Source organism: Desmodus rotundus, chromosome 8 (genome assembly GCF_022682495.2).
Source record: "Desmodus rotundus isolate HL8 chromosome 8, HLdesRot8A.1, whole genome shotgun sequence".
Taxonomy (NCBI): domain Eukaryota; kingdom Metazoa; phylum Chordata; class Mammalia; order Chiroptera; family Phyllostomidae; genus Desmodus; species Desmodus rotundus.
Window position 1 is genome coordinate 22781645 of NC_071394.1, and position 18052 is coordinate 22799696.

Below are 18052 nucleotides of genomic sequence, written 5' to 3' on the forward strand. Positions count from 1 at the left end.
AGGTTGCAACTCATTCATGCAATTTAGTGATTTGAGAATGCATTTAGAAAATGAAATAGGATGGAATAAAAATGATCAGAATAGATGGTAAGGGAAATGTTTTAAGGAAATTCTGTTTGAGCTGTGCTGGTAGTTGAGTGTGCACAGACTGGGCAAGGGGTGAGAATGTGTTGGGGCAGAATTCTAAGAGAGTCCCAAGATGCACACACCTGTCTCACCCTCAGGAACCTGAATGGACATCACTTCCATGATAACGTTGTGTTGAGTCTAAGCCAAGGAGGTTATGTGGGTGGCCCCAACCTGATCACACAAAACTCTTAAAAGCAGAGAGCTTCTTGGGCCAGGCCCCAGGAGAGAAAGACAGAGATTCAAATGAGGAAGATCTGACCCACAGCCACTGGCTTAAGGATGGAGGAGGCCACGTGACAAGGAAAGAGTGTGGCCTATAAAGACTGAGAGTGGCCCACGTTGGCAACCAGAAAGGAAATGCGGATCTCAACTCTACAATGGCAAGGAACTGAATTCTGCCAACAAGAAGAAAGCCTGAAGTGTATTTTTCCCTAGTTATCCTCCAGATGGGACTGCCACCCAGATAACACCTGGACTTCAGTCTCCCGACACTGTGAGCAGAGAACCTAGCCATGCTATGTGGAATGCTGACTTACAAAACTATGAGCTGATAAATGGGGGTTGTTTTAAAGAGCTAAATTTGTGGTAATTTGTTTCATAGCAATTGGAAACTTACACAGTACATCACATGGTTGGCTGTGACAATAAGAAGAGAGGAAGAGGAAAAAAAACCTCAGACACTGTTTTGCTCTAAATCTTTCCTGGTACAGATGAGAAAAGTAACCAAAAGTAAGGTAAAGCACTTGCAAGATTACACAGTGAGTAACAGATGCAGGGCAGAAAAATTTCTTTCCTTTGCCAGATAAATTAAAGTCCTTCAATTTATCTGAAGATTCATGTATTTCACATGAATAGAGAATAGCTTTCTCCCTACTTACACCAAATCAATAAAATTTTATTATAATTCTTGTAAAATGGGTTATTCTCTTATTAAAAAGTAACGATTGTATGTTGTGCCATTTTTTTGCTGCTGTATTAGATTTTTTTCTGTTACAAAGAATAAGTAAGCAGCAGAATCTATTGTCTAGATAAGGAGCCTATAATATCTCTTTCCTAGAGTTCTCTCACAGGAAGTATATTGTATACGTAAGTCTAGGAAGGATAAAAGCTGGGGGATTAAAAAAAATTCTAGAGAAGCTACTGTGGCCACTCAGCCACCAAGAAACATGTAAATACCCAAATTTTTCTAGTTCTTTATTTTTTATTAAAAAAGACTTTAAATCCCCAGCATCACAGCTTTAATTTAAATATAATATTTCAGCTCTGGCTGGTGTGGTTCAGTGGATGGAGTGCCAGCCATTGAAAATCAAAGGGTCGCCAGTTTGATTCCCAGTCAGGAGCACATGCCTGGGTTGCGGGCCAGGTCCCCAGTAGGGGGTGGGTGAGAAGCAACTACACATTGATGTTTCCCTCCCTCTCTTTATCCCTCCCTTCCCCTATCTAAAAATAAATAAATAAAATCTTAAAAGAAAATAAATATAGTATTTCATTTAAATATAGTACAGCTCCTCATTGCTAAGTTTAAATGTAGTACTCGAATTGGCCACAAGAGGGCCCCCAGGAGACATTGAAAAATATCCTTCAATGAAAAGTCATATTGGCTGGTGGATGGTTGGTATGGTTTCCTCAAATAAAATTATCTGGGAATTGCAGTAAACATATTAATCCACTATACTGCTTACAGAACCCCCTCTGACTCACCTCTGTGTAGAGGAGAACGGTATCCTTCTAAGTGACACATATAGCTACCTCTAAAATGTCCCAAGAGGTTAATTTCACGTGCAGTGTCTGCTCTCTCTGACTCATGTCTGCTTTAATCTCTCTAAGGTTCCATCTCTCATCTATGAAAATAAAGAGCATAACACCTACCTCTCAGAGGTGTTCTGAGAGTGAACTGAGATAGAAGAAAGGAGCTTAACTTGTGCCAGGTACACAGAATTACCAGAAATGGTAATTTCAGTTGTTATTGTTCATTACCAATAATACTTTTCCTAAGGGATATTGAAGTAGGTTTGTTTTGTGAAATGATTACATGGTTGCAAACATTTCAGTCTTAAAAATGTTTCCAGATCCAAGTCGGTAGAAAGGGTACAAAAATACAGTAGAGTCCACAATTCAGATGTCCATGTTACCATAATAGACATGCCATTGACCTTGATTATGTGTCAATTCATTTCAAATCCAATAATTAAAAATTAACTAGTGGTAGAGCTATTTAAAAAACTCATAATTATTTCTTCAATCCAAACGCACCATTTAGACTTCTATGGCCCAGGTATAGCTCTCTGTTTTGTGTGGCCAACCCGGTCAGTCTTTCTCATTTTCTCACCTTTGGAGGATATTGAATTTGTACAATAAACTATTTTCTGAAGGCAACATACTGAGTCTTCTTAGCCAGCTAATGAATCAGAAAGGCTACAGAAGGTTGTGGACCTGTTGAAGGGTGGGAGGGGAGGGAACTGAAAAATGGAGACACGGTGATAGAAACTTGATGAGCTTTCCCAGCTGATTGATTTGTAGAAATCTGCTACCATACGTTTTAAAAATGGAAATATTCAGCTGTCTATACTGTCTTATATCAATTTTCATTATTTGACTGTTGACATAGGTAAAGGCATCATGCACGCTGCCCATTGAAAAATAAGACTGAGTATCTTCATCTGGAAAGAGAAAGCCTGAGAGGAGATACAGGAAGAGTGGATACAGAAAATATCAGAAAGGGACAATTCTGCTAGACCTATGTGGATGGAGGCATCTCTTCAAGCTTGAAGGGAAGTAATTTAACCCAAAGACACAGGAAAATGGCTTGACAAAATCAGCCAGAAAATTGGGGTGGGAATCAGAATTAGAAATCTGATCTGATTATTATTTCTAGCTAGGGACACCAAAATGTGAGAAAAAATTTAAACATCCCATATTGGGGCTGTTGGGGTGGTGGATACCAAGTAAAACATGACCTCTTAGACATAACTTAGGTAACTTTGACCTCTTATTCCAAAATGAAATAATACATAAGGCCAAAGCACCCATCCTCTTCCTGGGTGGATTTCTCTTCTCTGTGTATCATCCTCTACCATGTTTGATATGTTTAGCAAGTCTTGTCTCAAACAGACCTAAGACACTGACAACCATTTCTCTAGACCCTTACAAAGCAAGGATCAAGGCATGATGGACAAATACTGGTCCATGAAAGTTGACAATTCAACTCATTTATGTTAATGACCTACAACACTCCAATGAGATATTAAAGTTTAAACTTAGAAGACATTATTCTACGTGGGAAAAAAGGATCATTAACCCACAAGACCCAACCCACAGACCCTGTCACACAGTGGGCTCTGAGCAAGACTCCCTCCCTCCGAAGAGAAGTAATATACAAGTGCAAAACAGACCCACACTGCCACTTGCTCTCTCTCAGAAGGCAGTGACCTTCTATTTTCTTAGTGGCTTTGTCAGTTACAGGCTGCCATCAACCACTGTCTCAACATCCTGACAGAATAGGGTCAGAGACCTGAGAGCCTGGAGGGAAAAAGAAAAGAACAAAAACCCAAAACCAAACATGACGCTGGCCAAAGAATGGCGAAAATGAAAATGGTACCACCTAAGCTTAAACGTTGGAAAACCACACACATAATTTACTCCCCTTGGGCCAGATATAGAAGGTCCGCCAGCCTGCTCTCTTATGTAACTTCGCTGAGGGTTCTCAGTACTTTTCCATCTCCACGATCAGATCACACCAGAAATGCCCACGGGAAGCATCGGAAAGGCATGCACATTGTATAAAGAAGGGAGCATTTAACTCCAGACCCACACATTCATGGTGCCGTCTAGACACACGTCATCTATTCACATGAGCGAAACGCATGGTGCTCACCGATGGTGTAGAAGCGCTTCAGTTCACTCCTGCGGGAAGGATGCTTCTGAGTGTTTGCTGAGTTGTTCTGCTCTTCTTCAATGATGGGTGTCTTGGGTGCAGGGGGCTTGCTGGCTTGTGGCATTTGCTTTCCTGCCCCGGCCAAAGGGTTGAGCCCTGGAGCAGTAATATCCACCGACTGGGACTTTTTCTTCAACCTATAGGCAAAGAAAATCACACGCTGTGACCACTGACTCGTGGGATATGCTCGTTTCCCATTTATCTCCACCGTAATTCTTTCTCAACAACTGAGTTATGTTTGGCCCTGAAAGAGAGTTTTATTCAGAAATTATTGACCTTCCTGACAGGACTTTTAATTCTCCAAATATTTCTGAAACTAGTTGGGAAAAATAAATCTTCTGCCCAATCATTTTAAAAGCTTTCACTAAAATATATTAAAATGTAAGGTGTTGAACCAAGGACTTCTCTTTTTCTTAATGACGGCAAACTAAAATGTGATGCCAAAGGAAATGCACTTGGCTATTGCTTTTGGTTTGAAACAGAGAATTCTTTAATGCTATAGTCAAGCACTAGTTAGAAATAAATAATTGCAACCCAGAAAAAGATAATGAAATGATTATCTGGGTAACCAGAGGCGGCTAGTGCTTTGCTGTTTACTCTATACCAGCATCTTAGCTGTAAAAATTACAGAGTTCACATCGTTTCTCCCGATACTCTCAGTGACAATGAAGTGTTGCTCATGTCCACATTTTACAGAGCTGCCACCAGGCCTATCTCGGAAAGTAAAAGCTACTCATGAAACACTTTTTCCACTCATGCATGAGAATGTCTCTCCTGGTGTAAAAATCATGGATAAATGATATTAGATCACTTCAAATACTTCCAGCTCCATAACTTGATATTTGTAATGTAAGTGATCCCCAAGCTCAGCCTGCTCGTGGCCCTTGGTCCATCTGGAGGCTGATGTTGTGGCATTTTGTTCAAGTCCAAGTCCCTAGAGAAAACAAGTTCGCAGTGTTCTATGTCACTTACGGAAATCACACCTGCACATCTGCCACTTTCTAAAAGCTCCATACATCTTTACACCTCCAGGCTTCATTTCTATTTCCCGGAAATAAAGTATATTAACTTGCATTTTCTACTCTACCCTGTGAGACTCAGCCTCAGTGTGGCCTCCCGTGGAGAGCTCCCACGAGGCAAACCTCAATGGCCTCACACCACTCCACACAGGGGGCTGTTCATGATTAACTCTCAGTGAGCTTCTAGCACACTGAATTCGCCAGAGCAAGAGCTTCATTAAAGGAAGGATCATTTCAATAGTAAAGGGTTCATTACTGAGAGCCGTGTTTACTCAATTTCAGTTACTTCATTATCGCCTAGATGATTTCTGCCACATCCACATATAACCTCTATTACCTGCTTAATACTTATGAAAACTGACTTGTTTTACCAAATTGCCAGCAAATGCATTCAGAAGTGCTCGACAGTGTTGGTCATAAGAAATGTAACATACCCACCAGATGGCTGAAGTGTGAAGACATGGTATTACGTGTAGTGATGAGGAGCAATTGGATTCTGACAACGCTGGTGGGATTGTAAACCGGGTCGACCACTTTAGACAAGTGTCGGGCAGTATCTGCTTCGCTGAAGGCATTCATCCTTTGACTCACCTATTCAACTCCTAGGACACGTCCTTCACGGGTATGGACATGTTTGCCCAAAGCCACAGTCAAGGAGGTCCATAGAAGCATCATTGATAATACACAAATATCAAAAACAATCCAATGTCTGCTCACAGTAGAAATGGGTGAATAAACTGCGATGATACTTACAAAATACGGTTTTATGCAGCAGTGGAAGTGAATGAACTACAACTACTTGCCACAACATAGGTGATTTTTCATTAAAAATAATGCTGGGCAGAAGAAGCCAGGTGCACAAGAGTACATGCTGTGTGATTCCACTTATATGGAGTTCAAACAGAGGCAAAACTACCTGTGATGTTAAAAGTGTGCATAGCATAACTATTGAGGCGTTACTACACTGATGGAGACATAAAGGGGTTTCTGGGATTCTGGTAGATCTGGATTCTTGGTACCAAGATGTATTTACTTTGTGAAAATCTAATCTACGATTTTTATAGTTTTTCTGGGTATATGTTGTACTTTGATGAAGTTTCCATAAGAAAGTGACAGACTGTTTAACTTATTTACAATGAAGATTATAACATAGTTACTAAACAGCTTACTCGCTACAAAAAGGTGACAGTAAAAAGAAACAGAATGCTATTGTTGGCCCCCAGCCTCCCAGAGATAGCTAGGGCAGAGTTAATCTAAAGGATAATCCCTTCCCTACTGGGGATGGCCACTCCTCATCACCATCCCCCATCTTCCACTAGCTGAAAGGGACTGTTCACTCATCCCTCCAATGGCTGCTCTGCACCACGGACTGTCTGCTCTGAACACAGGGAACTCAGAGAATGAAACTGGGAAAATACGCGCCATCACGGAGTCCTCATTCTTATGGAGGTAGACGAGCAATAAGTACATAAATAAACCAAGAAATAACAAACCGAGTAGTAAAAAGTGCTGTGGGTTAAAATAAAGTGCCGTAAGAGGAACAAGCAATACAGGTGCCCGTGCATACTCGCACACAGAGGAGAGCACAGGTAGGGCTCTCGCCCCCTCACACCTTTGAGAAGAGCCCTGAAGGAAGGAGCCATGAGCATGTGGGAGGGAGTAGCGTTTAATCTGCTTTTTGTGTTAGAGGAACAAGGTGTCTGGGCAGAGGAAGGGGGGAGTGAGAAGCAGGAGGTGAAGTCAAAAGATGGTGCTGGGGGGCAGCAGAATGAGGGCAGATCACATAAAGCTCCAAAGTCATTGAGGAATGAGGCCAAGAGAGGGTCTGAGCAAAGGAGTCATGATACAATTGCCATATTTTACAAGAATCGCTCTGGCTGCTTTGTTGAAATTAGGCTGAAGGCTCTGTCTCCAAGTTAAGCAAGCTCCATACAATGTCCTTTAAGGAGCAGCCACCACAAATCACCCCGTGAGCCCCACATTTGAGGAAACATGGTTTTACTTTGCACAGGCTTATCTCCTTATTAATGTCTCTGTTTTCCTGGGAACACCATTCTTGTCTAGTCTGGAACTTGTAGAACAGGAGCTAGAAGCTACAGTTGTACTACATGCAACCAAAGAAGGCGTTGAGATTAATAGTGAGTCATTAAGAAAAAAGTTGCAGGTCACCAGGATTACAAAATTACTTTGTCCCAACATGGCTGTCCAGAAAAGCAACTGAGACACACAAAGACTTAGCCACTAAAAGGGTTATGCTCAACTCTATAAGTTCTAAGAAATTACTGATAGTTGACCATTTTTTCCACCTACAGAAACGTCAACATTCTATAGTTCATCCTATAAACTTTATTTCAAAATTAAATTAGAATTTCAATATAAAGCACTTTTTTGAGAGGAAGGGGAATAGGGATGCAAAGGAAAGCTACTGAATTTACAGAAAGAAAGCTAATTGCTCTCCAGTTCTTGGCAATAGTTATTTTCAAAACCTAAGTGTGACAGGTTTAATCTCAAGTTCACAGAGCAAAATATTTTATCACCAGAAACTGTATTTTATACTCGCCTGTTTTAGAACTTGTCAGAGTGACTAAAGCCTCACATTGCAGACTTTGTTAGTTACAGGCTATGTAATGACTTATATTTCATAAAAGCACCAGCTAATGCAATTTATATGATGGCTTATATTTGATAGAGTTGCAGGTAGTATAATTAATGAAGTTCTACATCACTTCAAAATGTCTAAGTGCTCCAGAGTCTTTCTACAGCCTCCTTAGAACGAGCAAAGGACATGACTCTGGTTTCCGAAGGCCAAAGGCAGGCAGGACATGGCCCTCCGGCATTGCCCCCCTTCTGTTTGCCCCTCCCCAATTGAGACTGGAAGAGTATCGGGTCCTCATTGTTGCTCCCAGATTCGGGAACATTGCTGGTAGGTTTGCTGGCTTGCTTAAGACAAGACTTGCACTTCCTTAGAAAGCAGAACTGAGTGGGTAACTGAATTACTCCCTTAAAGATTCTAAAAATGACTACTATGGTTGACAAGGAAACCTGCTAAACGCTACCTTCAATTTCTAAATTTCATGAAAGGAGAAATCCTTCTGAATTTTGAACAATGCTTTCATTAAACGTGTTAAAGAAATGTAAATACAGCAGAATGGAATACGTAGGTGTGCATGAGATAAAATACCCATTGATAATAAATGAAACATTATAAACAGAGACTAAAACAACCTCTTCACCGGCACCAAGAGGAACTTTGTTTCACGTGCTTTGTATTTCCCAAGAAAATGAGTGCTGACATCTTGGACGCCAGAAAAATAAAAGAGATGGAGAAGCCATCCCTCTTGGCATGACTCCGATAGGCAGGTGTCTGGTATTTTATAATTTTTGCCTTTTCTCGTTGTTCCTCTTGAGCAGATTCCTACTCTTCCGCACATGCACTCCAATGTCGGTAATGATGTCGGACAATTTTTTGAGAGTCAATTACATCTTTCATAAAACGGGGGATAAAACATACCCAGAAACCTTAGTTCTGAGGACTAAGAAAACCTCCTCGGAGGAAGTGCCTAGAGCACTTCCTGCACGGGAGGCTGTTAACAGATGCAAGTTCCGATCTCTTTAGAAGAGCATGTAAGGGATGACATAATTTTGTTCCTGAAACATTCAAGGGATGCTGAGGAAACTCTATCGGCCTCTCAGGATCCTTCCCTGCTGCACTACCTTAGGTAGACGATGAACTTGCATGGGCTTTACTGCACTTTGTACAGAAGTCTCACCTGTTCTGAAGTGTGGATTTGGGGGAAGCAGTGGGAAATAGTAAGAGGACAAGCTAAATGGGAGTCCTCTGCATTGTGTGCAAGGTGACATTTCTACTGTGAGAGTCCCCAACTCTTTGGGAAAATAATTCATCGATACTTTACTTGGATGTGTCCATCTTTAAGAAAAATCGGTGTGGGGTTGACTTAAAACAGCAAACTCATAAGCAGAGGTCGAGACAAGGAAATCATGAGGAAGTAAAGACGAGAAATGGAAAGGAAATGTGGAGGGTTTTTGACTTTCTTATTCTGTAAAAAATAGGGTCCATGCCAATTTCAACAGCTCTCCAGTGGGCAGAAGAAGCCCTATTGGCCAGGGATGATGTGTGAAATCACAGAAACTAGAGAAATAAAGAAGGGGCAGAAACTTCCTATGCCAACTGATATAAACAGTTACTCTCATAGTAATCAGCTGAACTTTCTGAATCGAATTTGTACATATCTTATTTCTGCTTTACTAGAAACATAAGAAATCTGCCACTCATTTTCCAAATTATTGTTTGGGTAGGATACATACATCTTTTGGCTTCAGTGAGTTAATGGACATCCCATAGTCCAGGGCTTGCGCCAGTGGTGACTGAATGTGGCTTTCCATTGCCTACAACAGGGGCTTCTCTCACAGACCTGAGTCAGTTCTGTGTGTCAACAGCTTTCCCCATGGAGGAGCTTCCTCTAGGCTTCCTTACTTGTAGCCCTTCATTACTGTCTGTTATTTATTGCCTGTCATACCTGTGGGTCTTCTCTTCCCTTTACCTCTCACATTGTGGGCTTTCACCTTCTACCAATCTCCCTCCTTCTACCGTCTTCCATTTAAGTCATAGCCAAATGACACTTTTCATGTCTATCAGGCTATGCATATTTATTTTTCTTAAAATTAAAAAATATATATTTATTGATTTTAGAGAGTAAGGAAGGGGGGGAGAGAGAGCAACATAAAGTGAGAGAGAAACACTGACTAGTTGCCTTCCATTTGTGCACCAGTCGGGGACCAGACAACACAACCCAGGCATGTACAGGACGATCCTCCAACCAACTGAGCCACACTGGCCAGGGCAAGGCCCAGGGCAAGGCTCTGCGTCTTTAAATGGTTTTGTCATTGTGTCTAAACACTACATGATAAAACTCTACCTTAAGCCTAAACTAATTCCTGATATGACTAATTTGCATAAGACAAAATGTTTTCAATTACTTTGAGTTCTTAATTGGAATCACCTCTTCCATCATGTGGAATTCAAATTGTACCTGCATTATAACTACATGTTCCTGAGTTCTGTAGCTACCTGGAAAAAAAAAAAAAAAAGAACCTTCTACCACCCACTTAGAGTAGTGACAGTATACCTTGGGCAACAGTTGAGAAAATCTATACCATATTTTATACATACCAAAATATATACTAAAATACATACTATAGTATAGTGGAAATATTCCCTAGGTCATAGGAATTTAAGGTGGCATAAATTTAATGGAATTTAATGGAATTTTCATAGGAATTTAATGTAGCATGTAAAAGCTACATTATCATATATTTGTGTACCTTGAGAATAACAGCAGACTGGTTAAGACTAAGACATGGGAGCCAGAGTTCCTAATCTGGTATTTTCTTTTAAACTTAAAAAAATTTTTTTTAGATTTTTATTTATCTATCTTTAGAGAGAGAGGAAGGGAAGGGGAAAGAGAGGGAGAGAAACATCAATGTGTGGTTGCCTCTCACGTGCCCCCTACTGGGGACATGGCCTGCAACCCAGGCATGTGCCCTGACTGGGAATTGAACTGGTGACCATTTGGTTTGCAGGCCTGGGCTCAATCCAGTGAGCTACACCAGCCAGGGCCCTAGTCTGGTATTTACTAGCTGTGCAACCTTAATCCATTTTCTTAATCTCTCCTTGTCTCTATTTTCTCCTATGTTAAATGGAGGTATTAATAATACCATGTCATAAAATTGCTGTGAGGATTAAACTAATATTTATAAAAACACTTAAGATATTGGGATGTAATAAGCACTGTATATGCTTTTGCTTTAAACAAAAATGCAAGCAAACATGATCACTGAGCTTTTATAATATATAGGGCATAGGCCACATACTCTACATTATTTCATTTATCGGCCACTACAACCTATGATGTGTGTATCACATGTGCTATTTGTTGAGAGGTCAGTGTAGGTTTAGAGAAAGTGGTAAGGCTAAAAATTAGGGAAGCTGCACTTCAACAGGGACATTTTGACCAAAATGCCACATTTTGGAATTAGGAGATGAATTCCAGCTCTGACACTTACTAGCCACGTGACTTTGGACAAGGGCCTGGACTATCCATGTCTCAATTCACCATGGTACCATTCACCTGCTTTACCAGAGAGAGTTATTGTGAGTAAAATATGAGTTAACTTACGTGAAAGCATTTTGTAAAATTCCACAGAAATCCATGGTACCAGTAGTAGCTATACAAATTCACACTTTCCCATTCGTTTGTTGCCTACTTACACAAATGTGCATGTTACACATATCTACATGGATACATGTTAGTGGCTGTGCCCCAAAGACCCAAGGCTTGTCATCATTCCCAGTAATTTCCAGCAAGAAGACCATCTGTGGTCGCACAACTCATTACTGTTAGCAAAGCTGTCTCCTTGCTTCCTAAAAGAGCTAATGTAAGGGTATTTTTTCAAGCAGTAAAGCTGCTGAGAATGCAGGCTATTCCCAGTTGGATACTGTGGCTGCTGCAAAAACCTCAAGTCGCTCACAAAGAGCTTCTGAGAGCAAATGTCTAAAAAATTTTCACATGGCAAAATTAAGGCCTTTTGTTAGCCTTCCTGTACAATCTGACTACAAATCAGCAGCTAAAGACAAACCACAAAATCAGCAAAAATACAAGCATATTCAGAAGTCCAACCAGAAGAAATAACAGATTGGAAACCAATGTATTAAATCCAGAAAACAATCCGTTGGGATACAGAATGTGCCAGTTATACCCTGCTCTGTAATTACTGGGGCCATACTATTCTTTATGTCTCAAACAGCAGGAAAGTGACAGAAAATCTTATTAACGTGCAATCAGGAATTATACAATCTTACCATTCCAAACCAATGCTAAATGTTTCAACAGCAGTATCCTTTGGGAGTATACATTGGTTTTGGAACAGTTAGTGGGATCCCCAAAGTAGGTACCTCGTCATAATAAGACACGTTCCCAGCCCTGCATTCCCTCTAAGAAATTTGTGATTCCCTATTTTGGAAATCCAAAAACAGAAAATTCAAGAATGAAGCCACAGGTACAATGATATGCAGGAATGGTCTGCCAGAAATTTTCTTCTTAAATGAAGTTGAATCCAGCTCTGTGAAGGGCAAGGCCAGTGTGCACACCATGAATTATAGGAAGCATACATCAATTCATTGCTATTATATCTAATTTTATTCTAAAAATGCTATAAAACAATCTGCCTCTCCAGAGTTTCATGAACCTAGTAGAAAATGTTAGCATTTCTTACTGACCTTTTACGAAAAAGACACCCAAATTCTTGAAGTTTGTCAGCTGCTTTATATCTCTATGCCTACACCAGCCCAAAGAAAAGAGGTAGGAGAAAAGTACCTTCTCTTAGGAGTCCTCACCACCAACTTAATTCCTACATTCACAGAAGTCCTGTCTATTATCACTATATTATCCCTAGGACTTAGTATAGCTCTTGGCATATAGTAAGCATTTAGTATACAAATTGTTGAATGAATGAATGAATGAATGAATGAATGAATGGCTTCATTATGGGAAAAGGCCACAAGAAATAATACAAAAAATGCAAGCATGTACATATATAAAAGTCCATGATAATAATCCAAGAGAGTAAGACTTTGGACAGTTTGGTTGCTCACATTACGATCAATTTAATACATTCACGTAACATGACTTCATCCCACTGCACTATGGAAATATTTTTTGAGCTTGGACCAAGGAAATAGTTCCATCTCCATTAAAAATACTCTGATAAATATTTCACTTTATTCACTAAATCCAGCTTTGTAATTTCTTTTTTTTTAAAGATCTAATTGGCTTTATTCAACAATTCATGAATTACACAACACTCCATCTAGTAAAGAGAAAGGTGCTCCCCCAGCTTTGTAATTTCTAAAGAAACGCTGTGGCTTTCATAAATTGATATCATTTTGCAAAAAAATTCAATGTTGGCATGGAGGAGTAAAAACAGCAAGGACTCTGGAATCAAATATTTGGATTCAAGTTCAGCATCTACAGCTTTTAAACAATCTACTGATGAAACAACTATTGATTAGAAAGTTCTACTTTATGTTTTTTGAATATTCATTAAGAATTTTACATATTATCTTTCTACTATAAAATTTCAGAACAGTAAGTCAAATAGTAAAATTTTTAATGAGTTTCCCCTTCTGCGTACTTTCCAATTATATTTCTATATTGCAAGTATTAACTTTGAAATTATACACATTTTCAATTTAATGCAGTTTTTGCCTTGGAATGTGAAAGCTTTTCAACTAGAAAATCCTGCAAGTAGAAAACCATTATGCAAATCCAAAGTTAGGGCTTGAAGGATTTGGAAGTCAAATTCTTGTAAATGTTAAGCAGTCTTTCGCAATAACTTACAGTGATGAAACAATTATATTACCTTTTATGAAATGATTTGTTACATGCTATTGCCACAAGGATTGCATTCTGTTTATTCAGTTTAGTAGAAGGAATCAGAATAAAGACAACTCTTATAAGACTTGAGGTTTATGTCCAACATTCCTGATTAAAGGAATCTATATTTTGCAGGGCCTATTACAAACTATCTGTGTAAAGCATATGGACATGCTGATTAAAATATAGTTTTGCTTGTGCACAACATAAGGCAACCCCAAACTTGATGATGATAGCTTCTGCAAGTAATAATAATCTGGGCCGAAGCCCAGTGGCTTGTACTTAAAATGCCAATATAGCCCACACAATCTCCCATCTTAATTTCTTCAAATGAAGATAGGAGAAACAGAGAAGGTACAGAAGAAAATATGGGTCTCCTATTTACGTATTAATTCAAGAATTTGATGGAAAACATCACTCTGGTTAATCCATTGCCTTTGTCTTTCACCACCAATGGTCTCACCTATAAGTGGAACCTAATCAACAAAACAAACAAGCAAGCAAAATAGAACCAGAGACATTGAAAGAAAGAATAAACTGACAGTAACCGGAGGGGAGAAGTAAAGAGCGAGAAGTATCTCCCTCTTTGCTAAACCACTCCCACCAGCATTCAGCCAGGTGTTAACGTCTGCCATCCCTTCAAGACCTTTTCTTCCTAAGGTCACACGGCATCTCTTGGTTTCCCCTCTCTCTCACAGCACACAGCTTCCTCTCTTCCTTACTGTACTGCCTCTCCAATCCTGTGTCACACCCATTCCTTTCACAGGACAACTCATGTAGGTTTTCAATCACTTCCCGTGGTCACATTCAAAAGGTACCTTCTGGTTTTTCATCTCTCTTAACTCTTTAGTTGCAGGATATATTTGTGGAGGTGTTAAGGCCATGGACTTTGGAGTTGGGATGCCTGGGTCCAAAACTTGGCTCCTTATTAGGAGATCTTGGGCAAATTACTTAATCGCTTTGCAGTTTCCTCATTGTAAAATAGATTTAATAACAGCACTTACATGAAAGGATTATTAAAAGGATAGTATAACACCCTCCCTATAAATATTCAGCATGCTGCACATTGGAACATATAAGTCCTCAATTCTTTTTTCATATTTTATTTTTTACAGGTTTTATTTATTTTATTTTTAGAGAGAGGGGAAGGGAGGGAGAAAGAGAGGGAAACATCAATATGTGGTTGCCTCTTGCATACCCCCTACCAGGGACCTGGCCTGCAGCCCAGGCATGTGCCCCGACTGGGAATGGAACCAGCGACCCTTGGGTTCTCAGGCCTGCGCTCAATCCACTGAGCTACAACAGGGGGGCTCAACTATTTTTTTTTAACAGTCCTCTCTACCTTGAAGCATTCGACCTTAGTGTCCCTAATGCACAGTTCTTCTAAGATTTCTTTTTTCACTCTTCCTCGAAGAGTCTTTTTTTGTTGTTGTTTTTCTATTCAACCCTACATTTTGGGATATCCAGGGGCTATTGGAGCTGGGCCTCTCTTCATTCCCTTGGGATGTATATTTATATGCTGAAAACTCCCATGTTTATTCCTCCACCCCAAACTGTTCCCCGTACGGCAAACTGAAATATCGATCGCACTTGTTATTGGGTATTACCTAGGGCGCATCTTAAATTTAACATGCCCTCAAGTAAGTTCTCGACTCCTAAACTCACCCCAAACTTTCCTTCCTGTTGCCTCCATAAATGGTTCCACCACCCACACAGTTACCTACCCTCACAGTTAGTAAGGGTAAAGGGGACTAAATATTTGGTGATGGAAGGAGACTTGACTTTGGGTGGTGGACCCACAGTGCAATATACAGGTCATGTGTCATAGAAATGTACCCTTAAAACCTATGTGATCCTATTAACCAATGTCACCCAATAAATTGAATAAAACATATAAATATTAAAAGAAAGAAAGAAAGAAAGAGGCTTGGGGTAGAGTACCCTTTTAAACAAGTGTTGATTTGATATACTGACCTTGTGCTAATGGGCATTTCACCCCTGCATTTTCCAGGCCTGATATTTCTGCAGGTGGTAAATTACATTAGCAGAAAAATCAGATGGAGACTGAATGCAGAGAAGCAAAATATCACACACTAACAAAGCCAGGAAAAAAAGTGCAGTGGAAAAAATATGTCCCTATATATGTTCGTTTCTGATTTTAGTAAGGACTGAGAAACTCCAATGTGATTCATCATTCAAAAATAAGAAGTAAAATTTGGTGATGGAGAAAGGTAGCAATCTACATTTAATTGGAGGACTTTTTTAATCTGTAGGAAACCCAAGTTGAAGCACTTAATTTTCCAGTGGCAGGAATGGAACTGATATTTCTTGGACTCGTGCTCTTTGTCAAGTAAACAGGCAGCTGCCTTTAATCCGCACCCACCAGTCATCTGAGGTCAGGGGCTGTCTTCTTCCTGTTTGAACCACCAGTGCCCTCCATCCCACCAGGCACACAGTGACCAGCGTTAGAAGCTGGACTTCACCGAAGGATACATCAAACCACCCAGGACAAAATCCACAGGAAGCTTTCTCAGGAACACCTGGTGGCTTTCCATCACAAACCTGACAATGGCTGTTCCGGGCTCCTTTCCAGACCAGGGTTCCAGACTACATTCTGAACTACTAGGAACACAATTTGATGCCAGACACTTCACCCGGTCCTCATCATTCTCATGGTTGATCACTCCTACGATATTTGCCTGACAAAGTTACACATCTTTGTGTTCACCAGATATCTGGTGATTCTTTTCTACATTCAAAGCACCATACCATAATCCCCTTATCTGTGGGGGATAAGTTACAGGACCCCAGTGGATGTCTGAAATCATGGATCATACCAAACCCTATATATTACATTTTTTCCTATACATATTTATGCTCTACGGCTTCTCTTTGGCATATCCAAATTGCTGGCGTCACTCCTCTTGCACTTGGTGGCCATCATTAAGTAAAATTAAGGGTGACTTGAACACAAGCACTGCCGTACTGCGACAGCTGATCTGTTAACAAAGACAGCTACAAAGTGACTAATGAGTGGTAGGTAGCCTATAGAGTGTGGAGATGCTGGACACAGGGATGACTCATGTCCCGGGTGGGATGGAGCAGAGAAGTGAAATTTCATTACTTTCCTCTGAACTGTGTGCAATTTAAAACTTAAAAATTGTTTATATCTGGATTTCTTCCATTTAATATTTTCAGATCACAGTTGACCACAAATAACAGAAACCATGGAAAGCACAATTGTGAATAAGGGGGCAACTACTCTCCTGGACGCCAGGGATCTCATTTGCTGGGCATAGCACTCTGCATTTGGTTAGGTGTTTGAAGATGACTCTCACTTGTCAGGTGGGATATTTTATGGGTTATTGGTAGCACACTGCTCACTGGGGATTGCTTATCTGCAGTTTCTTCCTTTTTGGTGAATGCAAGTCTTCCCACTGGTCCCTCATAGTTCCTTCCCTAGCCCCCAAGTACACCCTCATGTTCTTTCTTCTGGGGTTACCTCTCAGCCCCCAGCAGCCCCATGGACAGAATCTAAGACTCTTCTAGGCCAGATCTCTTTTGTATGAGCACATTTTGCCAACATGAAGCAAGAAGCCTTTGCCCCGTAGGTTTTGGCACACCCACGATGTAGCAGCTCTTGCATCCCCTTGACAGATGCTCCCGCAGCTATAGTTCCTGCTTGCCATGATTTCTCGGGGTGGGGTCAAATCTAAGCCACTGCTCACGCTGGCTGGAGGTGAGCTGTCAGCTAAGGGTCACAAAATCAGTTCCTGACCAGCAGCTTTTCCAATCTTGATTTGGTGGTCTCACACCTCATTTTGAAATGAGGGAATAAAAGGTGCCTTCTCAGTGCCAGCTGAAATTGAAAAAAAAAGTCTAATTTTAGCTTCCTGCTACAAATGCAATCCATCTTCATTAACCTTCCTGAAAGTCATTGCTCTTTAGCTAAGGAAGGGCTGGACTCGTCAAAGAAGGTGGTAATGGAACAGAGACATCCCTCTAATTCAGGGATGTTTGTAGTTAGAAATTACTTACATATTTTTCCAAGTCCTTTCTATATATTGGAGTTCAACACACTATGCTAAGTTGCTGGTGATGAAAAAATGAAAAGAAAATGGTTGCTCTCATTCAGAACATAAAAAAGTTGGATTTACAAAACAAATTTATAGAAAATAATAAGTACTCTGGTTATAAGAGGGTAATCCTTCCCCAACTTTGAATCCTTCCCCAGATTTGCCTACAAAAACTTCTAATATTCATGTATATTTATTTCTGATTACATTTTACTTAACTGCAAGAAATTAGATTCAAGTATTTGTGAAGTGTGAGTCTTTGCTTTTGGAAATAATTAGAATGAGAAAAATGAGGTTGCAGTTAGGAAAAAATAGGTAAATGTAAAGCAGAAGGCAGGGATAAGATGTAAGTGAGTTTTTCTTGTTTGTTGTTTTTCATTTCTTTTAGTCAAGAAGCATTGGGCTGAAATGAGGTGGTCATGTTTTCTTTTATAAAAGTGC

The 18052-nt window shown here is 40.1% G+C and overlaps 1 protein-coding gene across 6 annotated transcripts in view; it reads right to left on the reverse strand.

Annotated features, from left to right (window-relative positions):
• OXR1 (oxidation resistance 1) overlaps window positions 1-18052 on the reverse strand; it is a 359160-nt gene that overhangs the window by 169884 nt on the left and 171224 nt on the right. For all 6 annotated transcript variants that reach the window (XM_053929506.2, XM_053929507.2, XM_053929508.1 and 3 more), the window contains one exon: window positions 4004-4200. In XM_053929506.2, the coding sequence (XP_053785481.1) occupies window positions 4004-4200 (197 nt within the window). The remainder of the gene's footprint in view (window positions 1-4003; window positions 4201-18052) is intronic.